Genomic DNA, 26,620 nt, shown 5'->3' with positions numbered 1-26,620 from the left:
TGTGTATATATGCATCTTTTCTATCCATTTATCTGTGGATGGACACTTGGGTTGTTTCCATGTCTTGGCTATTGTAAACAGTACTGCTATAAACAGGGGCACATGGATCTTTTTGAATTAGTTTTGCCTGGATATATGCCCGGGATTGGGGTTGCTGGATCACGTGAATCTCTTTTCTCTGCCTTCCTCTCCCTCTGTCCTTGTCTCTCAGCGGACACAGAGCAGGAACCTTTCTCCTCTTTGCCATCTCTCCCTACTCCCATCCTCTCCTCTTTGCTGAGAAGCACAGAAGCCAAGATCAGTTCCCCTACCCTTTGTCTTCTCCAACCCCGTCTCTGGTGTTCCCGGAAGGCAGCACTTTCCGGTCCTGCGTGGAACCTTGTGGCTGTGATTTCTGGGGCACTGGGGTGGGGGTACCCTCCTGCACAGCTCGTAAGGAGATGCTGAATTCTCCCAGGTGGACCCTTGAGAAGGAAGCCTGCAGGAAGTTTCCCCCACCCCCACCACTATTTCACTGTCTTCAGGGAGGTCCTGGGGACCTTGAGGATGGCCTTGAGAGGGAGCTGCAGGAACAGGCGTGAGTCTCCCCTCTGCCCATCTGCTTGGACCTGTGTGACCTTGGGCAAAGGACTCCACCTGTCTGAGCTCAGTACCTGCTCATCTGTACTCAGGGTCTGTGAGTAGCTAATGCAGGGCTGCCCTGGTGTGGGAGGAGATGGCTTGGCTCAGGCGCTGGCTGGGAGCTGGGGACTCACTCAAGGGGGTCCCTACACACTGCTTGCTCTCTGGGTCCCCAAGGGGTGAGCATGTGTCTTGGGGTGGCATTGAGGGTCCTGTTGGTGGGGTACCCAAGTCCTGGCTACCTTGGGGCCTCTGGGGATGGATGAGGAGCTGTAAGGGGGACACAAGCTCTCAGGCAGAGAAGCTGGTTCCTGTCAAGGTTTATTGGACCCCTTTCAGCCCGGGGCTCTTCACATTTGCCAGGCTGCAGCCTGCAGGTGGCGCTGGCGGGCTGCAGCCTCCTTGTAGCTGCCCGCCGCCCCTCCTCCCTTCCCCCAGCTCTGCTGGTTGCTCAGAAAAGGTGGGAGGGTGGGTTGAAGGAAGGGGCTGGAGACTGATCATCAGCCCCACCTGGGGCCCTCCCTTGTCTCCACAAAAACTGCCCGAGATACCCCAGTCCAGCCGCCCAACAAATTAGAGCTGCCTGGTGCTGGGGCAGCCCCCTCGCGGCCAGTCCTCTGGCCGGCTACGTGGCTGGTGTGTGCCCGTTGGCCATGCGACCGGCTGCCCGGCTCCGAGGCCCGTCAGTGGGAGCTGCTCCAGGCCGCTGCACCGCCCCATTCTTCATCTGAGGACACTCCTCGGCCGCCTCTCCATCGCTGGAGTCTAACTCCTCCACGTCACTGCGAACATCCTTCTCCATCTGGGGAAGAGGAGGAGGCAGGGGACTGGCTTGGCTGGGGCCCCAGGGAGGCATGCTGCTACCCCGGCCCTACCTGGTCTTGTTAATTAACGTTTTTTTTTTTTTTTTTTTTGGCCCTGAGCACTGCACCGGGGATCTTAGTTCACCCGACCAGAGATTGAACCTGCACCCCCTGCATTGGCAGCATGGAGTCTTAACCACCAGACTCCCTACCTGGCCTTTCTTTATGAAGCTGTAGATCATGCGAAGGATGAGGCAAGACCAGAACACATGAAGCAGCTGTAGAATCACCAGAAGTATGTTCAAGAAGTAGTAGCCGAAGAAGGGGCCCAGTTTGGCAATGGACTCATAGTAAGTGGTATAGAGGATCCTATGGTGGGTGGGCGGGAGGGAGAGGAAGGGCTTTACTGGCTGCTGTAGCCCCCAGTCCTGGGAATCTCTAACTTGCATGACCTTCCCTGCTCTAGAACCTTCTATGGCTCCCCATTACCCTCCTCCCACCAAAGAATAATGCCTGTGCTCTTCAGTTGGCAGTTTAGTAATCCCCTCACCTGATTATATTAAATTCATAGACTGGACAAGCTGGCCGACTGGCTAGCCATAAGCGTGAACCTCAAGGGGGAGCTTAGTGTCCCAGTGGCTCTCCTGGGTGGTCCTTTCACACCTTCTCAGGTCCCCGTTGTTTCCCCCACTGCCACCTCCATCCAGATCAGCTGTAGCGTTATCAGTGACCTGCCTTGATCAGAGAGCAGGCACCCGGCTGGCCCTCCCACCTCCTCTTTCCCCTTGAGCCTTCAGGGACCCACACTCCCAGGTCTCCACTTCATGGCTGCTCCCTCTCCATCTCCTCTGCAGGGTCCCCTGACCTGCAACCCCAGAATTGGGCCTGTCAACACCTGGTCTCCAGTGACCCCATCCAGTCTCGTGGATGAAAACACTGAACATTTACCCCTCTCCCCAGGACCCCAGGCTAGTGTCCACTGCTTCCTCTGCTTTTCAGTGGCTGTGGTGGTGACTGGGGGTGTTGCCGGCCCCTTAAAGCCAGCACAGTCACAGCTAAGCTCCTGTTCCTCAAGCAGCAACTCTGAGCCCATTCCCATCTCATAACCCTCCAGTCATCTCCTTGAGCCCACACACTTCTCTCACCTGCCCTGGTCCTGCCCCATCATTGGCTACCTGGATCAGTGCTGTCATCTGGGCCTTGGCCCCCAGCTTCTGCCCCTGCCTCTTACCAGCTATTCCCCATGAAGCCACCAGAGGGAGCCTGTGAGAACTCCCATCAGGTCCCTCCAGTCTTCAGGGCTCCCACCTGACTTGGGATAAAGGCCCAACTTCTCCCCAAAGCTCTGCATACTCGGTCCCGTCATTCTCTGCCTTCACTTCCTCCCTTTCTCCCTCTGCTTCCACCACAGGGGTCTTCTATCTGTTCTTCCAACATGCTGGACATGGTCCTGCCTCTATGAATGCTGTCATTGAGGCCTTCTCCGACCACCTTAATTCCAACTCTCCACACAGTTCCTGTGCCCTTCCTGACTTTTCTTCTCTTTAGCACAATCACTGCTGCACATATTCTGTAGCCCACTTGTTTGCCTATTATACTTCTCCATCCACCAGTGTCAGCTCCACAGGACCCTCCCGCTGTTCCCTCAGCTGGCGTGAAAGGGGAGGAGGTGGGAGGCTCAGCAAATTCCCAGGCAAAGACTTGACCAAGCTGGGACCCGACCCGGTCTCCCAGTCCGTGTTCCAGGCACCTGGGGCCAATGATGACTAAGCCCAGTTCTCTGTTTGCCTACCTCTGGGCCTTTGCATAGGCTGTGCCCTGTGTTGGAAACCCCTTTCCCTGCCTCCTCCTAGAAGCCTCCCAGCCAACAACCCCAGTTCTCTGGATTGGGGAACCCAAGAACTGAGGGTGAGGCAGACCCGTATCTCAGTCACCTCTCCCCTCCACTCTCCACCCCCCACCCCCCACAGCGGAAGGGATGACTCACTGGGTGGGGAAGAGCACGAGGCGAGTGTAGAAGAAAACCAGCGAGAAGATGATGAACAGAGTGTCGCACAGGCGCCGCCAGTGTGTATAGTTGAACAATTTACTGGCCTGGGGAGGGCAGCAGAGAGAAATAGACGTGGGAAGGGCAGGGCCAAGAAATGACAGGGCCTCCTCCCAGGGAAAAAGTCCCACGGGGCTGGGCCAGGTGAGTTGGGGCAGGGTCTGATCTCTAGAAACTGCCTAGAAAGGTAAAGTGTGATCTGCAGAGGTGGGGCCTCACCTCTCTGAAGACTGACAGGGAGTGGTGCCTCATCCCCCTGAAGATAGGGGGTCACAGGGGGTGGGGCCTCAACCCCAGGGGCACCTGGGAAGGCGGGGAGGGGGAGTGTGGAAGCCGGAAGGGGTCAGGCTGGGCCCAGCCCACCTCTAGCAGGTAATCGGAGGAGTCATGCAGCAGCAGCACCAGAGAGCCGATGCGCATCAGGTTCAAGCTGTAGGAAAAGCTGATCAGGATGATGGTCACGAAGTGATGAATCACCTGCTCCTTGAAGTCCTGTGTGAGAGGGAGGGTCACAGCCGGGATGACGCTGGGTGGCTGGAGCAGGCCCTCCTGGGGGGTTGTTTGGAGGATGGATACCATGCCACCTCCCTGAGGCACCAAGGTTCTTGGAGTGTGGGATAAGGCCACCTGTCCCCACCTGGAACTGGGTCATAATCATCCCAGGGCATCACTTCCTCAGCCAGACTCTTGGCCTGGCCTCACCTTGCGCTTGGTGTCAAAGGGCAGTGTCATCAGCAGAGAGACGTAGAAACTCAGCTCCAAGAGGTACCAGCGGTACAGGCCTGGCTTCAGGGGCTGTGGCAGGGGTGCAAGGTAAGCTGTGGGGAGTGGAGGCTCCCACAGGGCATGGGGTATGGGGCAAGGCCCTCCCCATTTGCTCAAACCCACCACACATGATTCCCAATGAGTGAGGAAGGCATGAGCTCCCTGTCCGTAGAGGTAACCAAGGGCAGTGGTTTTGTGGTTTCCTGCTCCGGGTGTCCTGACTCCTGGCCCCTCTCCATTCCACAGGGAGCCAAAAAATAGAGTGGGACTCAGAGGGGAATGATGGTAGGATGTCCAGCTTTGGCTCTCCTGCCTGTGACCCCATAGGAACTCTGACCACGCTGATCTTCCCACCAGCCTCCAAACACCCCCCTGGCACACACCTGATGTGGGTAATTTTCCCAGCACATGACCGGCGTCCACAGCCACGACTCCTGCAGGGACGGGGGGAGTCTGAGGATGTCCAAAGGTTAGCACCCAAAACTCCCAGCCCAGGCCTGGGTCCTCCTGCCAGGCTCCCTGGCTCTCAACATGCTGCTCTCACTCAGGCTGGCTGTTTTCTGCCAACTACAGCTCTGCTCTCACTAGGGTGTGTGCATGAGTGTGTGTGTGCTAAGTCACTTCAGTTGTGTCTAACCCTTTGTGACCCTATAGACTGTAACCCGCCAGGCTCCTCTGTCCATGGGATTCTCCATGGAGTGGGTTGCCATGCCCTCCTCCAGGGGATCTTCCCGACCCAGGGATTGAACCTGCATCTCTTATGTGTCCTGCATTGGCAAGTAGGTTCTTCATCATTGGTGCCACCTGGAAGGCCCTCTCACTGTACACCAGAGGCTTATTATTCAGAATCCCCAGCCCTGACACACAGTAGGTCCTCAACAGGCCACCCATCAAGTGAACATTCACCATAACCTTGCCATGTTCCTTCCACCCTCTCTGTGCCTTTGCATGCTTCCCCCTCTGCCCAAGCCTCATGCACCCCTCCCCAATCCAATCTGGGCCCAGCACATAGTAGGCGCTTCTGGGATACACGGCAGGTAAGCCATCAGGTACACTCACGTGATAAAGAACCATGGTTCCACTGATGAAGGAGCACAGATAGAAGGCAAACCTCCAGCTGCAGGTGGGGAGGGAGCCCATGAAGCAGCTGCCAAAGGAGCAGACCCCCCCTCACCACACCCCAGACAGCCCCTCACCAGCCCCACCCTGGGCTTACCTGGCCTCACAGAACTTCTTGGTCAGGCAGGGCCGGTCCTGGTTCCGGCGTCTCCGGAACCAGCACTGAGTCTGCCGCAGCGTGAGGCCACACTGGGTGGCCAGGAGGTTCATCTGGGACTGGGGAGCGGGTGATGGGGGCCAGGGTCACAGAGGCAGCCTCCCGCCACTGTCCCAGGACAGCCAGGACCCAGCTCTGCATACCCCCTCCCCGCACTGTGGTCCTAAACCTCACCTGTGGGGTGGTCTACCTATGTTGATAGGGGAATAGGGGGTTTCACAGGGCGGTGTGTGCATACTCAGTCGCTTCAGTCATGTCTGACTCTTTTGGGATTCTCCAGGTAGGAATACTGGAGTGGGTTGCCATTTCCTCCTCCAGGGAATCTTCCCAAACCCAGGGATTGAACCTAAGTCTCCTGCATTGGCAGGTGGATTTGTTACTGCTGAGCCATGGGGAAGTCCGTAGGGTGGAGCCCCCCAGAACAGGCCTTATAAAAACCCAGCCTTGGGACTTCCCTGGTGGTCTACCAGTTAAAAATCCATCTGCCAACACAGGGAACACAGGTTCAATCCCTGGTCCATGTGGAAGAATCCACATGCCTCAGGGCCACTAGGCCTATGTGCCAAAAGCCCGAGTGCTCTAAAGCCCATGCTCTGCAGCAAGAGAAGCCAAAACAATGAGAGGCCTGCACACTGAAACTAGAGAGCAGCCCTCCCTCCACTCACCACAAGTAGAGAAAGCCTGTGCATAGCAACAAAAGAACCAGTGCAGCCAAAAGCAAGAATAAAAACCAAAACCCAGTCCTGCTCACAGGCTGATGGGCCTTGGGATTCAAGGGGTTTGGGGTGGGGGTTTTCTTGCATCCCCTCCAGAGCTAACCCCAGGGCACCCAAGCAGGCCGATGGGGATGGAGGAGAGGGTCGGGGATGGAGGAGAGGGTCGGGGATCTCACCTCCGTGGGTTTCCGCCCTTTCATTAGGAAGTGCTTCTCTAGTGTGGCATTGGGCTTCGCTGGCCTCCTGGTCTGGTTCCGCACGCCCAGCCACCGGCTCAGGGGCAGGCCGACGAATCTGGGTGCAGGAGGAGACAAAGCTTGACAGTCCAGGTGGGGAAATGGGGGTCATTGGGGCCAGGCCACAGTTTGGGAGCCTGCAGGGGGTAGCCTGGCTGTTGCAATGGTCACAACCTAAGAAAGACAGCTGGGGGGCTTCCTTGGTGATCCAGTGGTTAGGACTCCACTTTCCAATGGTGGGGGCACAGGTTCGATTTCTGGTATGGGTACTAAGGTCTTACATGCCTCGGAGTAAGGCCAAAAATTAAAAAAAAAAAAAAAAGGCAGTTTGATTGATCTTCAGGATGTGAGATGATCAACTTTGGTGGTACCCAGGCACCTTTGGATGTAAGAGCTGGACTATAAAGAAGGCTGAGCACCAAAGAATTGATGCTTTGGCATCATGGTGCTGGAGAAGACTCTTGAGAGTCCCGTGGACTGCAAGGAGATCAAACCAATCAATCCTAAAGGAATTCAATCCTGAATATTCATTGAAAGGACTGATGCTGAAGCTGAAGCTCCAATAGTTTGGCCGCCTGATGTGAAGAGCTGAATCAATGGAAAAGACCCTGATGCTGGGAAAGCTTGAAGGCAGAAGGAGAAGGGGGATGCAGAGGATGAGATGGGTGGATGGCATCATCAACTCAATGGACATGAGTCTAAGCAAACTCCAGGACATAGTGAAGGACAGGGAAGCCTGGCATGCTGCAGTCCATGGGGTGGCAGAGTTGGATATGACTTAGTGATTGAACAGCAGGCACCTTCACTCCATCCCAAAGCAGGGATGAGCATCCCCTCACTGCCTGAGTTCTGATCTGCCCCCCACACACACCTGGCTGGGCCCCCCCATAGGCAGGAGCAGGTCTGCTCCTTCTCAGGCCTCCTCCCTCCCAGCGTCCCCTCCTCCCTTGTGGACATTTGGAGAAGCTGGGACCCTGGTGAGGCAATCACCACAGTGCCCACAAGAGGGCCTCCAAGACCAGGGTCAGGATCAAACTGCATGTCTACCATATCAATACCACCTTTCACTGGGGGAAACAGGTTCAGGGCAGCTCAGCAAGGGACTCATTCCAGACTCACTCATGCTAGGGGGCAGGGAGGGAGGAGGCAGGAATGGGACATGACTGCCATGGGTTTTTTTTTTTTGGCTGTGCCTCAGGTCATGCTGGATCCTAGTTCCCCAACAAGGGATGGAACCCTGGCCCTCTGCAGCTGAACCGTGGACTCCTAAGCATTGGACCACTAGGGAGGTCCCACGACTGCCGTTTATTGAAAACTTACGATCTGCCAAGCATGTGTCTAAGTCCACCTTGTGTGCTGGCTCACTTAACCCTATTATTATTGTCTCCATTGTCCTGATAGGCAAACTGAGGCTCAGAAAGGCCAGAGATCCACCCCAGATGACACAGCAAGTGAAAGGCAGACCCAGGATATACTTTCCCTTAATGGGGAAAACCTCTGCCTGTGTTTGACCCCAGAAAAGCTACTTCCAACTCCATAGCCCTTTAGAAAAGCAAGGGATATCTTTGGGAGGAGTTAACATGCCCATCTCAGCTGGAGCCATTGGCTAAATAGGTGAGAAAACAGACCCAGCCTTCAAGGCCTGGCTGAATTGGGCCTCCCAGAATCCCTCAGGCAAAGCCTTGATCCTAGATGACCTACCTGCTGTGTGACCTCAGGCAGGTCACTTGAACTCTCTATGCCTCCATTTCCTCTTCTGTAAAACAGGGATAATAACAGTACCACTCTACCGGGTGGCCATGAGGGCTGAGTTAAGACATGCAAACTGCTCAAGCAGGGGTTGGCAGAGTAAGAGCTCAAAGAGTGTCTGGTAAATATGTCAATGAATGGGCCCTGGGTTCCCCATGTCCAGCCTGTGTCCTGGGAGCCCTGACTCCAGGAAGCTCGTGAGTGGGCCAGGCAAGGTGTAGAAAGGCCAGGGGGTCGCAAAGAAAGTTGGGGACCTGGGACTGCCTTGGCAGTCCAGTGGCTGAGACTCCGTGCTCCCAATGCAGGGGGCCCAGGTTCAACCCCTGGTCAGGGGACTAGATCCCACATGCCACAGCTAAAGGGTCCTGCATGCTGGAACTAAAGATACCACATCCTGCAGTGAGGATCATAAATAGTTTTTAGAAAAAGGTGGGGAATCTGAAATCACATGTGAGCTATGCAGGAAGGAGAGCGGGAGGGGCCCCTGGCACCGAAGGGGAAACTTTGAGGGGGGCAAACCATGTGGGGGTGGGCCGTGGGGGCCAGGCAGATGTGGGAGCTATGACCAGAGCATAAGTCAGGTAGAAGAGCGTGGGACAGAGGGAAGGGACCCAGGAGATGGACGGCCAGGGAAAGAAGAAGAACTGCAGTCTGGGGCAGTGTCTGGATCGCATGAGAAATAACTGAAAATCCATGGGTCTGAGAAACCAGGAGGGCACCGAGAACCTGGGCATTTGGCATACACTCAGAGGGGTCAGGGGCCCGGCTGCAGGAGGTGAGTGGAGGGGGGTCCCAAAGTGGGGGCTGTAGCCCTTCCTTTGGCTACAAAGGAGATCAAAGGCAAGGTGTTGGAAGGAATGAGCAAGGAAGGGTGGTGGTGGGGAGGGTGGGGGGCTGGGGAGGGAGGAGAGGCACCCATACAGGAAGGAAGGACGAGGGAGTGGGTGGGAGTTCCTTCACTTACTAACTGGCCTCTGCAGACCCATCCCAGGTCAGCAAAGCAAGAGTATCCACTTCCCCCATGGCCCCTACTTGTTTTCCGAGATGCTGGCACTCCCAGAAACCTGCAGCCAATGTCCCAGGCCTCTGAGACCGTCAGAATATGGGTGGTGGCAGCTGGGGTAGGGGGCAGGATGGAGCCAGAAGAGCACTTTGACTCAAAGCCAGGCTCCCTCCAGGGACACGTGAGTATGCGATCCTGCAGATGGGAGAGTGCAGGGTGGGCATCACAATCACTTACCTCTCAAAGGTGAAGCGAACAACCACCAGGGCTAGCGCCAGGGGCACAGCCATCAATGTGTCCCGGGGGTGGGGGAAGACCAGGCCATTGCGGTCCTCCAGGTGAGCCCACGAGATGTTGGGGGGAAGCCAGACCCTCTCGTACCACAGCCAGTCGTTCAGGCTGGACCACATCCTATGGACACAGGGTCCTGTGAATGGACAGCTCGGCACACAGGACACGTCGAGTGGAAGGACTGGGCAACCTGCCCTCTTCCCCCCAGCCCCTGGCAACCTGGAGTTTATTAGAGCCAGTGTTAAGGATAGACTTGGGCTGTGTGTCCTCAGGCAAATGACCTGACCTCTCTGAATCTCACGTTCATTTGTAAAACAGGGACAGCAATAACCACCTTGCAGCCTAGCTTCATAAGGCGCACAAAGTGCTTAGCCCGGTGACTACTGACCCTTAAATGTAGCTCATGATGGTCGTTATTATGCTGTACTTTACAGACATGAGAAAGGCAGTCAGAAGGGAGGGACTGATTAGGGTGATGACCTTGAGTTCTCAAGCAGCCGGGAAGGTTTTTTGTCATCGCGGGGAGGTTCCTCTGAAACACCCCAAAGATCAAAGATTTAAGGAATCCACAATTCCCTCTCTGGCCATCCTTCCACGGATGGACTCTCCTTGAGGTGTGAATGTCAGCTGTCTCACTCACTTTCTCCCGGCCACGGCTGGGCAAGAGTGCCTACAGTATGACCAAGCTTGCTGCCAGATAATGGAACAATGGTCAAGGTGGGCCAGCTTTCCACCAAGAGCTGCTGGGGAGCTGCTGTGGGGCCCAGCTGTCCTGAGGAGCCCAAATAGCTTCTCTGGTTCCTGAGATTTAAAACAAGGGCCCCAACCCCCATACTGGTCCCCACTTGCAAAGTCTGTTCATTCATTTGTCTGTCCGTCCATCCACCCATCCATCTACTCATCTGTTCAGTCCACCTATTCAACTATTCATCCATCCAGCCATATCATTTGCTTGCCCACCTGTACATGTACGAGTTCATCCATCCATCCATTCACCTATCTATCCACCCATCTACTTCTCCATCATCCCATTCATCCATCCACCTGTCCACACATCCATACCCACCTGTCTATCTACCTGTCTGTTCATCCATCCACCCATCCACTGTCCATCTACTCATCCATCCATCCCTCCACCCACCTATTCATCTGTTCAGCCAGCCAGCCACGTGCCTGCCCATCTTTACATCTATGCATCCAGCCATCTACCCATCCATCAATTCATCTATCATCTGTTCATCCACCCACCCATCCACTCATCCATCCATGAGATGTTCTCTGAGTGGCTTATACATGCCAGAGCCTGAGGCTGGATGTTGGAGACACAGCAGAGAACAAAGCAGACACATTCATGTCCCCATGAAGCTCACAGCCCAGCAGAGGAAGGCAGCCAGCCCACAAGTAAACAGATTCATATATAAATGAGACAACACATCGCGATGGGGCCTGGTAGAAACAGGGTGATGTGATTTATCATGGAAGGTCTCTAAGGAAACCCCATCTGAGCTGAGACCTAGAGATGAGGAAGGCTTTAGGTATGTACAGAAGTGGGTAGTGGTGGTGGGAGGGGGGCTGGGAGGGACTTTCCAGAGTGGCAGGTGCAAAGGCCCTGAGGCAGGACTGAGCAACACTGAGCATGGGAGGACCAGTAAGGATTCCTTTGTGGCTGGAGCAGAGTGAGCAAGGGGAGAGAGTGGGAGGAGGTGAGGGCAGAGAGGGGGTGGGGGCAGGTCAGGCAGGGTCTGTGGACTGTGGGGAGGAATCAGATGATTTCCTCCAACATCTTACAGAAAAGTCAAATTTACAGTGAATGTCTATGTACCCACCACTAGACTTTACCATTCGTGTTTTGCTCTGTTGCTTTATAACCCATCTGCCCATGCACCCATCCATCCCTCTAGCCACCCACCAGTGCATTGCTGGGTGGACTTCAAAAAACATCTGGGGGACCACAGCGTTGCTTCTTGCTCAGCCCAGGAGAACTTTTATCACCCCAAAGTCTATGACAGCAGAGAACCAACAAAAGAATCAGCTTCTCTTAATGTTGTTTTAATCTTAAGACAACATTCCCTGGTGGCTCAGATGTTAAAAGAATCTGGCTGGAATGAAGGAGACCCAGGTTCAGACTATGGCGCTAGTGGTAAGGAATCCACCTACCAATGCAGAAGATGCAAGAAACTTGGGTTCCATCTCTGAGCTGGGAAGATCTCCTGGAGGAGGAAATGGCAACCCACTCCACATTCTTGCCTGAGAAATCCCATGAACAGAGCAACCTGGCGGGCTATGGGGTCCATGGGGTCGCAGAGAGTTGGACATGACTGAGCGACTAACACCTTACTTCTTTCAAGATTAAATAACATGATTTTTTAAAAAAGACTTATTCTCAAGATTTGATCTGCTGCTTCAGAGATTGTGATTTACCCTCCAATTTAATACATATTCTATTTTTATCACTACAATTTCTACAATGTGATTTTATATACGCACATACACATATGTGTGTATTTAAGACTTTAGCTAGAGTTTATTTGGCTGGGACAAAGCTGGGAATCAGAATTTTTCTCTCAATTTGTTCTTTAAGTACCACTTAGTAACTCATCTTTCATATCTTGTTTTAGTAAGTGTTTTAGCTTTTAAAAAGTTATTATATTTAGAAATCTATTTATGGAATTTTCTCTTCTGTTGCACTTGTCTATATTTCCATCTTTACACCATTACCATGTCTTGATTTGCTGTCTTTTTATCTTACCTTTTAATTCTTTGACATTTCTTTTCTAAATGTACTTTTATAACTATTTGTTAAATTGTAAAATCCTGTGATATTAGTATAAAATTGGTATACTATTAATAATAAAGTAGTTTGCATTAAAAGCAAACAGAAAACCACAAAATAAGCAGCTTAGGGGGATGAATAAATTAGGAGTTTGGGGTTAAAATATACTTACTACTATATATAAAACTGATAACCAACCTACTGAATAGCACAGGGAACTCTACTCAATTTCTTGTAATAACCTGTAATGGAAAAGAATCTAAAAAAGAATATATATATATACGCACATATATATAGTGTATAACTGACTCACTGTGCTGTATACCTGAAACTAACACAACACTGTAAATCAACCATGTGTGCTGTCACCCTGGTGTGTCCGAGTCTTTGAGACCACGTGGACTGTAGGCTCCCCTGCCCATGGAATTTTCTAGTCAAGAATATTGGAGTGGGTTGCCATTTCCTCCTCCAGGGGATCTTCCCAGTTCAGGGATTGAACCCAAGTTTCTTGCATCTCCTGCACTGGCAGGCGGATTCTTTGCCACTACCACTAGTGCCATACTTCAATAAATTTGTTTTAAAAAGTAGCTGACATCAAGTCACAACACCCTTAAATATTTCAGCATGTAGATCATTAACTAGAGTTCAGTATTGACTTAATGTGTTTTTTTCTTTGAAGCTAAAATTTACTAGAGCACAATGCATCAACATTAAGTGCAGAATTGCTGAGTTTTGACCAATACACGCACCTATGTAAACCAACCTCCAGCCACAAACATTCCCGTCCCTCCATCAGGCTCTCTTTCTCTCAGCCCCTTCTCAGTCAACTTCCATCCCCACCGTCCAAAGGTAACCTCTGCTCCAGTTTGTTTTTTTTTTTTTCCATTGGAGATTACTTTTGTCTGTTCCAAAGCTTCATATAAATGGAATCACAAACCCCATCTTTGTGTCGAGCTTCTTTCACTTGTGTAATATTTTCAAGATTCACCTCTGTTGTTGCAAGTTCAGTAGCTTCAATTCTCAAACTGTTGGCACTAAATGAACAGTGGAAGTTGCTCACTCGTGTCTGACTCTTTGTGACCCCATGGACTGTTAGCCTGTCAGGCTCTTCAATCCATGGAATTCTCCAGGCAAGAATACTGGAGTGGGTTGCAGTTCCCTTCTCCAGGGGATCTTCTCAACCCAGGGATCAAATCCAGGTCTCCCACATTGCAGGCAGATTCTTTACCATCTGAGCTACCAGGGAAGCCCCACTAAATGAATATACCACAATTGGTTGCCATTCATTTATTTTTTTAAACTTTTACTTACTATTAATATATTAAATGTATTTGTTTTATTTATTTAGTTTTTTGGCTGCACTGGGTCTTTGTTGCTGCATACGGGTTTTTCTCTAGTTGTGGCGACCAGGGGCTACTTTCTAACTGCAGTATGCAGGCTTCTTATTGCAGTGGCTTCTCTTGTTGAGGGGCACGGGCTCTGGGGCACGTGGGCTTCAGTAGTTGTGGCCCATGGACTTAGTTGCTCCAAAGTATGTGGGATCCTCCCAGACCAGGGATCGAATCAACTACTGGACCACCAAGCAAGTCTTATCATTCACTTGTTGATGGGCATCTGAGATGCATTCAGTTTTGGGTAGTTATGAGCAAAACTGTTCAGAACATTCATGTCCCAGTCTTGTGTGAATAGACGTCTCCCTGTCTCCTGGGTCTGTCCGGAGGAGTGGAATTACCAGGTCATACTTGGGCCTCCCTAGTGGTTCAGGCAGTAAAGAATTTGCCTGCAATGCAGGAGACTCGGATTTGATCCCTGGGTCAGGAGGATCCCCCGGAAAAGTGAATGGCAACCCACTCCAGTATTCTTGCCTGAATCCATGAGGTCGCAAAGTTTTGGACATGACAGAGTGACTAACACTTTCACTTTTTTACTTTTACTGCTTATTTTCCTTGATGAGCCACTACCAAACTGCATTCTGGAGAGGCTGTACCATTTTACACTCGATCTTGTGAAGTCTGGGAGTTTTGTGGCCCTCAGTTTTATTTTAGGTGAGATGGCAAGGGGAGGGGGTGGATTCCCAGACAGGAAGTGGCTTTGGAGGCCAGAATAGGGGCCCACCTATAATAATAATCCAGGAGAAGCTACTACATTCCCCGCCCCCCCCAAGATCCACCAACTAGAAACCTTAATTCTACTTGCAAGCGCAGTTTCCCTTTGCCACATGGGGTAGCATGTAGCCGCCAGGTTCTGGGATTAGGATGCAGATGTCATTAAGGGGGGAATTATTTCTCCCCCCTCACATTGCCAGGTAAGAGGGGTTACTCTTAGGAGCAGGCAGGGATCAGAGGGGCCAAGAGAGATTGCTGGGGGTTGGAATGTTCTGTCTCTTGATGCATGTGGTATTCTGGTTGAGAAAATACACTGAGCTGTGCTTTCATGCTGTGCGCCCCTCCTCTGTGCAGATTAAAACATCTGCCTTGAAAAAATCTAGGACCCATTGTTTTGGCTTCTCTTGCTGTGGAGCATGGGCTTCAGTCATTGTGGGGCACCGGCCCAGTTGCCCTCTGGCACATGCAATCTCCCCGGATCAGGGGTTGAACTCATGTTCCTTGCATTGGCAGGTGGATTCTTAAACCACTAGACCAGCAGGGAAGCCCTGGTTTTAACTAACAGTAATCTTTTGAAGTTCCGACTACCTGGTCTTTGTTGCAAACACTCCTATATATTCTGATCCCTCCCTCATCTCTTCAGAGCACTTCCTCAGAGCTATCTGAGAGGCTATCTCTGGGCTTGAAGTCCTAAGAATGTCCACAGGGTAAAACATAATTCTCAGCTTTTAGGTTGTGCATTTTTTTTCAGTGGACAGTGGATTTTGGGGGCAGGAGTTGGGTTTGGTGACAAGGGGGAGGGGCGTGCCTTGGATGTTCCTGAGGCCACGGATTAGGCTGGAGCTCCTCCGGGTTTGGGGCAGGTAATGGATGAAATCCCCCAGGGAGGAAGCGTACGTGAGGAATCAGCCCAAAGACCATGGTAGAGGGCATTCGAGTTCAGGCATCAGTGAAGTGATGAAGAGTAGCCACCACCGCTGGATACTCTGGCGTGGGAGGGACACCAAGAGGGCCCAGCCTGACAGATGGGCAAAGTGTCAAAAAAAGGGAACAAAGAGTGCTGCTTACCATCCAGTTACACGAGGGGTTAAATTGCAACCTACAGGCAGTGCACCCACAGGGGAATTCAGGATAGAAGAAAAACAGGATGAGGCATTCTGTGCTTTGGATAAAAAGGGTCCCTGGATAGTTCAGACTCATAGCCAGAAGAATTTCAATGACCTCAGATTCTTGCATCTTCCCAAACACAGAAAAGCATGAAAATGATTATCTTATCTATTCTTCGTGTCAAGCAGTCATATTTTCCCAAGGTGTGTGCTGGACTGCCCCCCCAAATTCATGTATATTCTGGCTCCTCCCCTACCTCTTTGGAGCTGTTTACTCAGAGCTACCAAGTGGCTGTTTCCAGAGCTATTGTCCTCAGTGAAGACCCTGAGGTGGCGCAGTGGTAAAGAAACCCCTTGGCAATGCAGGAGACACAAGAGACACGGGTTTGATCCCTGGGTTGGGACGATCCCCTCGAGGAGGCAATGGCAACCTACACCCCTATTCCTGGAAAATCCCTTGGACAGAGGAGCCTGGCGGGCTACAGTCCATGAGGTTGCAAAGAGTCAGACACGACTGAGCTCACATATAAAGACTGAATAAAAAGTAAACTCACAGCTCTCCTATTGTGTAATTTTCCTTAAGACAAGTGTGCGACAGTGGTTAGTTTAGACTCACAAGGTTCAGGAGACCCAGACAGAACAGACAGATGGGTAGGAGGATGGAGGGACTTCTGCCCAAGTGGTTGATGTCTTTAAAAAAAGATAAATTAGGAGTTTGTGATTAACATATAACATATAACACTACTCCCCTGGTGGCTCAGACAGTAAAGAATCCACCTGCAATGCAGGAGACCGGGTTTGATCTCTGGATCAGAAAGATGCCCTGGAGAAGGTAATGGCTACCCATTCCAGCATTCTTGCCTGGAGGATCCCATGGGCAGAGGAGCCTAGTGGGCTACAGTCCATGAGGTCGCAAAGAGTCTGACATGACTGAGCAACTAAACACACAAATATGAAATTGACAAACAAGAAGGATCAGTTGTATACCACAAGGAATTGTATTCAATATCTTATAATAACATAGAATGGAAAAGAATCTAAAAAATAATATATATATACACACATAAGAATTTAAGGAATTTTGAAAAAGTATTTATATATATATATATATATATATATATATATATTGCTTCCTGGGTAGCTCAGCTGGTAAAGAATCCGTCTGCAATGCAGGAGACCCCAGTTCGATTCCTGGGTCTGGAAGATCGCCCTGGAGAAGGGATAGGATACCCACTCCAGTATTCTTGGGTTTCCTTGGTGGCTCAGATGGTAAAGGATCTGCCAGCAATGCGGGAGACTGGGTTTGACCCTGGGTTGGAAGATCCCCCAGAGGAAGGCATGGCAACCCACTCCAGTATTCCTGCCTGGAGAATCCCATGGACAGAGGAGCCTGGAGGACTATAGTCCATAGAGTTGCAAAGAGTCAGACATGACTGAGCAACTAACCATATATATATATATATATATATCTCAACTGAATCACTGTCCTATACACCTGAAACTAACACAACATTGTAAATTAACTATACTTCAATTTTTAAAAATGGTTTAAAAAAACGCAAAAACATTCACTAACAGGAAAATTTGGCTTGATCCCATGCACCCATAGGGGCATGAGTGCACATGCCCAGCCTGGAATTTCTGGCCCCACCCCACACAACTTCCCAGCAAGAGTTACATTCACGACAGGGTATCTATAGCCTTCTCAAGGGCCCTCCCACCTATCTGAACACCCCTCAGTACAGAGGTAAGTGGGCTGGGCAGCCTGGGAAGGTCCACAGCCAGCTAGAGCTGGAGCCAGAACTCAGAAGTCCAGGCCCCCGGCCATATGTTCTTGCCCCATTCAAGATCTGAGTCCCCTGCACCCATGGTGCTTGCATGTCACAATGAGCTTTGGGGACAAGTGAAAATGCACAATAGCAATGGCATCCCATAATCCCAGGCCTCTGCCCATGTCCCCAGCTCAAAGCCCACTTTCACTGCTTGATACACTCTGCTCCCAGCACACACCCTAGCTTTTATGAATGCTGTCCTCTGCCTAGAATGACCATCTAATATTTATTGCCCCATGCTGAGTAATGAGAACACAAAATGGTGACGAGAACTGGTAAGGTCTCAGCCCTCACAGGGCTAACGTACCTCTCCTGTCTGTCTGGCAAACTCCTACATATCCTTCAAAACCTGGTGCAGTTGCCACTTCCTCCTGGAGGCACCTCTCAGTTGTCTCCACCTCAGATCCAGTTAAAGCACCCTCTGCCAGCCCTGCCTCATTCACTGTGATGTTGGAAGCTGGCCAGACAGCCCTTTTTTAGAGGGGGGTTGGAGAAGGAAGGAAGCATGACCAACCTCAAAGCCTAGTCCTCTCAGCTGAAGCAGGCATAGCCTTGTCTGGTCCCCAAGTCAGAAGGGGGAACAGAAATGCACTTTCCAAATCTCAGAGCCTTCCAAAGGGGGGCTGCAGAAGATTCAGCCTTGGACCTCCTCAGTCAGTTAGTTCAGTTGCTCAGTCATGTCTAATTTTCCGTGACCCCACGGACTGCAGCACGCTAGGCTTCCCTGTCCATCACCATTTCCCAGAGCTTGCTCAAACTCATGTCCATTGAGTTGGTGATGCCATCCAATCATCTCATCTTCTGTCGTCCCCTTCTCCTCCTGCCTTCAATCTTTTCCAGAGTCCAAGTCTTTTCCAATGAGTCAGTTCTTCACATCAGGTGGCCAAAGTATTGGAGCTTCAGCTTCAGCATCAGTCCTTCCAATGAATATTCAGGATTGATTTCCTTGAGGATTGACTGGTTTGATCTCCTTGTGGTTTATGCGACTCTCAAGAGTCTTCACCACCACAGTTCAAAAGCATCAATTCTTTGGTGCTCAGCTTTCTTTATGGTTCAATTCTCACATCCATACGTGACTACTGGAAAAACCCTTTCTCCAAATTGTGTCTGTCTGTTCACTCACCCCCTTCACTCTCTTGATAAAGAAGAGACACTGAACTCTGAGAAGTCGCCCACCTCCTTGCTTTGTGGTCAAGCAGGCCAGTGACCCTGCATGTGGAACACACGGGAAGTGTCTGACATGCAGAAGGGGCTCAGGTCTGGCTGTAACAGGCATCAATGGTCCTCAAGGCTCAAACTTCTTTTCCACTCCCTCCTCCAACAAATGCCCTCCTCTAAAGGGGCAGGTGGGAGCAAGGCTCAGGGTGGTACTCCTCCTCAACTTTCATTTTTTCTCCTTTGGACTCCAGTTCCTCGGCTTGTTCCCTGTGGACCCTCTGCCTCTCTGGGACTCAAGTGCCCCATCTGAAAAATGGGTACGGCCAGATCTTCTGCTTTGCTGCACCACTGTACAGGTTCAGGAAGCTGGGTGGCTTGTAAGTGCTCCACGCTGGTCTTGCAATGGATTTGATTCCTCCAATTTACCTGTCATTGACCTCACCACTTGTGTTTCAGTTTCCTCATCTGTAAAATGGGAATAACAATGCCCCTCCACGTGGGGGAGGGGTTGGGAATGATGCCTGGGGTGGAGTGAGCTCTAAGTAAAAATGTAGTTACTGTTAGCAGCTGGGTGGGGGAAGCAGTCTGGGAAGGAGGGCACTGATCTCTGCAGGTCCTGAGTGGTTCTCCCAGGGACATCCTTCTATCCATGCTCCTCCCCCGCCCGCCTCTGCAGCCTTCCCTTAAAGTTGTAGCCAATGAATCAGCTCAGGATGCTGAGGGGTCATCTGGAGAAACACCAAGCGGGCAGCTGGTCAGGCCTAACCAGCCTGAGGTTTCATCCTCATCCCCCCTCCCACCCTCGAGTTCCTCCCTCTCCTCCCCAAGCTGTTCTCCCAGCCTGGACTGCTTCTCAAAGGCAGTTTGGCTCCACTCCCAGCCCTGCCCCTGCCACCTGGGAGCCAGACTCTGATAATCCTTCTTAGTGCCTAAAAATATCCCCAGACTGGGGGGGTGGGGGGTGGTGGTGGTGCGGCAAGTGGAAGAGACTGATCAGGGCTTTGTGCTGACACAGGGAGGGGGAGGATGAGCAGAGCACCCCTAAACTCCCCCTCCCCAAAAGCCCTGGCACCACCCAGCAGAGCAGAGCTGTGCACACACGTTTTATTTTAAATCTAGCTGGAAATGCAGGGCTTGTCTGGGCTGTGCAGAGAAGAACAGACACACACACATACTCACTCACTGCCCCCACAGCCTAGCTTGCTTGGGGTCACCTGACTCCTTCGGCTAGAGGCCCGGGCAGGGAGCACGTGATGGGCTAAGAGGGGGTTATTTGTAGATAACCACAGCCACCCCTGCACCCAGCCCCGGCTCCTCCACTCTGGCCTCTCTGAGCAGGGTCCCTGTGGGGTGTTCATGACCAGAGATGTAGCCAGGCCAGGAGATACCACCTTCAAGGACCCTAAGGGGGGGCCCCAAGTCCAGGGCTCTGCCTCTCTCCCCCATGCTCTGGCCCTGTTGGTACACCCCCTCCCCCAACTCAATTCACTGCAATGGCTGCTTGGTGGGCTTCCAATTCACCAATCAAATTCCTCCTCCAGGGCCTGCATGTGCTGTGTCCAAAACTCACCAAGCTCACTCCCATCTCAGGACCTTTACATGTGCTATGACCAACTCATAAAGCTCATTCCTGCCTCAGGACCTTTGCACATGCTGTTCTCCCAGGCAACCACTGTGTATCTCTGTCTCATCACTCACATCTTGGTTCACTGTTACCTCCTTAGAGAATTCTTCTCAGATCACTACCAAAGAAGCCATCATATTATTCCATCTCCTTACCCAATTTTGTTGCTTCAGTCCTGTCATCCCACTTGAACTGTTTTTTTTTTTTTTTAAAAAAAACATGTTTACAATTATTTATTTCTTTACCTACTTTTGGCTGTGCTGAGTCTCTGTTGCAGTGTGCAGGCTTCAGTAGTTGCAGCACATGGGCTTAGTTGCCCCGTGGCAAGTGGGATTTTCCTGGACCAGGGATGGAACCCTGGTCCCTTGCATTGGAAGCATAGAGTCTTAGCCCATGTCCCCTGGAATCCTCAGCCCATTGGCCACCCCTCATCACCACAGCCTGCTTCTCCAGGTTCCCTGGCTGCACCTTCTCAGAATCACCCCTTGGCAACACAACCCCCTACCACCGCCCCCTCCCCCTAATAAAGCAACCATCAGTGAGGGCTATGAAGGTTGATCTGCAGATGCCTGAGGGCTGACTGTGGAACGTCCACCCTCCTGGAATCTGTTCCCTCCCTCCTACAGCCCCTGGAATGTCCCAGGTGCTAGAGCCCTCAAGGGCACCGCCCAGTGGCAGCGAAGTCTTTACACAGGTGGTGCCTTTTTCCTGAAGCGCCTGCACCCCCTTCACTGGGCTCATCTGTACTAGTCTTTAAGACCTGGGTCAGATTAAATTCCCTACTTAAGAGGCCTTCTCTATCCTTCCCACCCTAAGGAAGCAGAGCTCCCTCCCCAGTCCCACCCACCCCACCAGGGCCTTTCTTCAAAGCTTCTGTTCAGCCCTGCCTGGCCCCACGGAGCTTAGAGAGCTGAGCTTTCCCACCAGAGAGTGAGGGTCAGACCAGGAAGAGACCTGTGGGGTCCCCAGCATCACCCAGTGTAGGGGTGTGTTGGGGAGTTGGCTAGGGTAGTTTCAAGAAGGACCAAGGGAAGAGAGATCAGGTCTCCGGAAGTTTTAGTGGGCAACTGAGCAGATCCAGCCCCAGGGGCAAGGGGGGTGGGGCAGCAGGATCTGACTGTTACCTGCACAGGAGCAAACTGACGGGCTTGTAAGGGGAGTGCTTGCTGAGTGTGTGCTCAGTCGTGTCTGACTCTTTGTGACCCCATAGACTGTAGCCCTCCAGGCTCCTCTGTCCATGGGATTTCCCAGGCAAGAATACTGGAGCAGGTTGCCATTTCCTTTTCCAGGGAATCTTCCTGACCCAGGGATTGAACCTGCATCTCCTATGCATCTTCTGCTCAGGCAATTAGTTAAAAACAAAAACACACAACTCTGGGACTTCCTTGGAGGTCCAGATCTGCGCTTCCATTGTAGAGAGCATGGGTTTGATCCCTGGTCGGGGAACTAAGATCCCACATGCCATGTGACACAGCGAAAAATTTTTTAAAAAACCAAAAACATGACTTTATTGAGTAACATGCAAAAACTATGCATGCTGAAAGTGTGTGATTCAATGCATTTGACGTATGTACTGGCTGATGGAACTCATCACCTCGATCAAGATATCCATCACTATAGGCTTCCCAGGTGGCTTAGTGGGAAAAAATCTGCCTGTCAATGCAGAAGCTGCCGGTTTGATCCCTGGGTCAGGAAGATTCCCTGGAGGAGGAAATGGCAACCCACTCTAGTACGACTGCCTGGAAATTTTCATAGCCAGAGGAGCCTGGTGGGCTATAGTCCATGGGATAGCAAAGAACACACACACATATCCATCACTCCCCAAATTTTCTTGTGTCCCTTGGAGTTCCTGCCTCTCTCCCTTCCAGTGAGAACTGGAAGCAACCTTGATGTCCAATGCTGGGGATCAGAAATTCCATCAGAAATTCAGGAGTCCATACTACGAAATATTACATAAGCATTTAAAAGGAGGAGGAAGATAGGTACAGACTAACCTGGAGGGCATGATGTCCAGTGAAATAAGCCAATCTCAGAAAGACAGATACTATCTGATTCTACTTATAGGAGGTCCTTAGAGGAGTCAGATTTATAGAGACAGGAAGTAGAATGATGGGCGCCAGGGGCTAGAGTAGCTGGATGGGGAGTTAAGTGTTCAGTGGGAACAGTTTCTGTTTGGAAAATGAAACAGTCATGGAGATGGGTTACATGACAATGTGAATATTGTATAAAATGGTCCAGATGATAGTTTTTTTGCTATATGTGGTTTACTACAATTAAAATAATTTTTAGTTAAGAAAATTTTCAAATTAGGATGAAGAGAGGAGGAAAAGCTATGCTCATGGACTTGGTAGGATCACTGAGTTGAAAAAATGAAAGCAAAATACAGAGACGCTAATGGACTGATATGTAATTCATGTAATGGAAAACCACCAAAAGAGTTCTGTCTTTGGTATTTATAACAGTGGAGTTAACTGCATCAGACCAGCCCTCTCAGAGATAATAATGATAAACTCTGGACTATATGCTAAAAAACTGTTGTACCTTGAAGCTTTGGTGTTATCACATCCTATATGGTATCCATTAGCCACAGGTGCTCATTTAACTTTTAATTAATTAAAATTAAAATCTAAAATTCAGTTCCTCAGTTGTATTACAAACATTTCTATACTTAACAGCCACATGTGGCTTGTGGCTACCGTATTGGGCAGTGTAGGTATGGAACATTTCCATCATTGTGGAAAATTCTACTGGGCAGTACTGCTCTAGAGAGTGACCAAAAATAGGCAGAAGTTGGCGGGGAGTCTCTACCCATACTAAGGGAATGGCACGGGGTGAGTTTCCCATTTTTCACTGGAAATAGAAACTGGATTGAAAAATGATAAGACAGAATCCAAAGGGACCATAACAGTTCAACAATGGGGCAGATCACACTGGAAAGGAAAACGTCAAAAAACAACAACAAAAAATTAGGTCCAAATTCTATCCAAAATTGCTGTGCAAGTCTCTTGCTAACCCTTGAACCATGTGCAGGGCAGACTCCAACCAGCCTGGCTAAAGCTAAAGGAAAGTAAAATATCACCCTCCTCCCACCCCAGGGGAAAGACTTTGGAACTTGAGTTCAGACAGTTTACTTGCCTGTGAAAATTTAAAAAAGGAATGTGGGGAAGAATCAATGTTCTTCAGAGGAACACAACAGAATCCAGAGTGTCTACAAGTTATCTTTCATAATGTCCAGAATACAATCCAAAATTACTTGACATGTGAAGAAACAGGAACACATGACCTATGCTCAAGAAAGAAGGAAATTACTGAAGACTGACCTTGAGATGACCCAGATGTTGGAATGAGCAGATAAGGACTTTGAAGCGGCTATTATAAATATATTCAAGGATGTGAAGGGAAAGTACCTTCTAATGAATGAACAAATAAAAAACCTCAGTATGGAAGCAGAAATTATAAAAAAAAAAAAAAAATGCACCAAATGGAGATTCTAAAACTGAAAAATAAAATATTTGAAATAGAAAAATTGACTGTGGACTCAGCCATAAAAAGAATGAAATTTTGCCATTTGCGACAACATGGATGGACTTGGAGGGTATTATGCTTATGCTTAGTGAAATAAGTCAGACAGAGAAAGACAAATACTGTATGATATCACTTATATGTGAAATCTAGAAAATAAAACAAGCTAGTGAATATAGCACAAAAGAAACAGACCCACAAACTAGTGGTTACTGGTAGGAAGAGAGAAGGGGGAAGAGCAAGACAAGGGTAGGAAATAAGAGGTACAAGCTACTATATATAAAATAAATAAGCTACAAGGACATACTGTACAACACAGGGAACATAGTAAATATTTTATGATAACAACAAATGGAATACAACCTTTAAAAATTGTGAATCACTATACTGTGATTCATATAATATTGAAACATACACTGTACATCAACTATACCTTAAAAAATAAATAAAATACAATATACATTGTACAAGAAGAAAAAGAAAGCATTATTTATCCAGAAAAAAAGCCAAAAAAGTTTCTCGGTGTTTTTTTTTTTTTCCCCCACTGTGGGCTTAATAGCAGATTGGAGACAGTAGAAAAGACAGCTAACTAATTTGGAGACTGATAATAGCAAATATTGAACAGAAGAAGAGAGAAGAAACTAAAGATTGAGTAAAAACGTGTATCTAGAAATGGACAGTGCTGGCTGCACAATATTGTGAATGTACTTAATGCTACCTAGTTATGGAATTAAAAATGGTTAAAATGGTAAAATGTTTAGCTTGCATGTATTTTACCACAATTTAAAAAAATATACAGAGTCTCAGTGACCTTGGGACAACATCAAAAGATCCAACACACCTGCAATTGGAGTGCTCTAAAGGATATAGTCCACACTCTGGAGAGGTATTCTATCAGGAAGGTGGGAGAGGGGGGAAGCTGGTCCACTTATTTTGTGAGTCACTGATTTTTACAAGAAGTGTATTTCAAGGTGACTTAAATTTTTTTTTTTAGTTGCATAATATACCTAACATAAAATGTACCATCCTAAATGCAGATACTGTTCTCCTGTCACGGATGAACTGACTTATCTACCCAGGGCCACATAGCTGGTAAGTGAGCTCAGCTCCGTACCACCTGGTGTTCTAGATGCACATGGGCTCACGGAACCTCAGTCTCTGCATTCTTAGAAAACAGGCCCTGCTGCCTTTATGCCTACGCTTCACCCCATCTACTCTGGGCTTTGCCTGGGTCATCAGTGACTACCCTCTGGCCCACACCAACCCCAGTGTTCAGTTCTCTGTCTGTGGATTCCTGACCTCCTAGTGGTGTGTGTTCTTGTTGTGCAGTTGCTAAGTCGTGTCCGGCCCTCTGAGACCCCATGGACTGTAGCACACCAGGCTTCTCTGTCCTCCACTATCTCCTGGAGTTTGCTCAAATTCATGTCCATTGAGTCAGTGATGCTATCCACTCATCTCATCCTCTGTCGTCCCTTTCTCCTGCTTCCCTCAATTTTTCCCTGCATCAGGGTCTTTTCCAATGAGTTGGCTCTTTGCATCAGGTGGCCAAAGTATTGGAGCTTCAGCTTCAGTTCTTCCAATGAATATTCTGGACTGATTTCCTTTAGGATTAACTGGTTTGATCTCCTTGCTGTTCAAGGGACTCTGAAGAGTCTTCTCCAGCACCACAATTTGAAAGCATCAATTCTTCCTAGTGGTCTATCTGCCCCCTTTGTCTGTCTCTCCTTCCAAGAACCATGGCATCCTGGCTAATCTAATCCACGCTGTTTTTCTTCTCCTTTGACCCTAAATGAGGCCAGTCCTGAACCCTTTCACACCAGCTTTTCTCCCTGGGAAATCTCACCCCCACTATCTGTGAGCCTGTGCTTTGGTTTTCCAGATTCTCGGTTTCCAGGTTTCTCTCCCAATGCCAAAATGGTTAACCCAACAGTGCTTGGCTATGCCTTGCCCAGATATATCTCACTCAAGTCATCATCCACCGCAAGTGTGCTTCTTGGCCAACATCCCACCATGTACCCAGTCTTTGGGGACAAGAATCTGAGAGTCATCAGATTCAGGACCCTTCCTCATCACCCCCACCCCCTGCCACCCCAGACACTCAGCTACTCTCCAGGTCCTGCAATTGCATCTGTCTCTCTCGTAACAATCAAGCGAGTTCCTTCTCCACTCAATTCCCACTACCAAGGACCCATCTCTGATCTCAATTCTTGTGGTTACCTCCACCTTGGTCTCTCTGCTTCTGGTATTGCTTTTTTTTTTTTTTAATGTTATCAATATGTATTTTTATTTATTTATTTGGTCGCACCAGGTCTTAGTTGCCACATGAGGGATCTAGTTCCCTGACCAGGGATTGAACCCCGATCCCCCTGCATTGGGAGTTCAGAATCTTAGTCACTGGACCACCAGGGAAGTCCCCTGCCTCTGGTTTTCCCCAGGCTGCCTCCCTCCATCCACATTTCCTTCCCTGAAAGAGAAAAGTCAGCATTGGAGAGGGTGTGAAGAAAACGGAACCCTTGTACACTGTTGGTGGGAATGTAAATTGGTGCAGCCATTATAGAGAACAGTATGGAGGTTCCTTAAAAAACTAAAAATAGAGCTACCGTATGATCCTGCAATCCCACTCCTGGGCAGGCACCCAGAAAATATGAAAACTTTAATTTGAAAAGATACACACATCCCAATGTTCTCAACAGCACCATTTGCAAACAAGACATGGAAACAACCTAAAAGTCCATCAGTAGAGGAATGGATAAAGATGATGTGGTACATATCAACAATGGAATATCACTCAGCCATAAAGAGAATGAAATAAGGCCATTTGCAGTCACATGGAGGGACCTTAGATATCATATTAAATGAAGTCCGCCAAAGATAGATACCATCTATCACTTACATGTGGACTCTAAAACAAGGATACAAATGAACTTATTCACAAAACAGAAACAGATTCCCAGACATAGAAAACAAATTTACAGTTCCCAAAGGGGAAAAGG

The 26,620-nt window shown here is 49.6% G+C and overlaps 1 protein-coding gene across 1 annotated transcript in view; it reads right to left on the bottom strand.

Moving 5' to 3' along the window:
• Positions 1-926: 926 nt before the first annotated feature.
• CERS4 (ceramide synthase 4) overlaps positions 927-26,620 on the bottom strand; it is a 34,373-nt gene continuing 8,679 nt past the window's right edge. The window contains exons 2-11 of the mRNA XM_081499236.1: positions 9,454-9,627; positions 6,405-6,522; positions 5,453-5,571; positions 5,296-5,353; positions 4,620-4,670; positions 4,174-4,266; positions 3,835-3,963; positions 3,412-3,518; positions 1,637-1,793; positions 927-1,423 (exon numbers count right to left, since the gene is read on the bottom strand). Coding sequence (XP_081355362.1) covers positions 1,247-1,423; positions 1,637-1,793; positions 3,412-3,518; positions 3,835-3,963; positions 4,174-4,266; positions 4,620-4,670; positions 5,296-5,353; positions 5,453-5,571; positions 6,405-6,522; positions 9,454-9,626 — 1,182 coding nt within the window. The 5' untranslated portion in view covers position 9,627 and the 3' untranslated portion in view covers positions 927-1,246. The remainder of the gene's footprint in view (positions 1,424-1,636; positions 1,794-3,411; positions 3,519-3,834; positions 3,964-4,173; positions 4,267-4,619; positions 4,671-5,295; positions 5,354-5,452; positions 5,572-6,404; positions 6,523-9,453; positions 9,628-26,620) is intronic.

The sequence above is a fragment of the Giraffa tippelskirchi genome, chromosome 6 (assembly GCF_054371585.1).
Source record: "Giraffa tippelskirchi isolate mGirTip1 chromosome 6, T2T-mGirTip1v1.2.pri, whole genome shotgun sequence".
In the NCBI taxonomy this organism is placed as follows: Eukaryota; Metazoa; Chordata; class Mammalia; order Artiodactyla; family Giraffidae; genus Giraffa; species Giraffa tippelskirchi.
The sequence above is the reverse complement of the archived record's forward strand: the minus strand, read 5'-3'. Positions and strand labels throughout refer to the sequence as shown.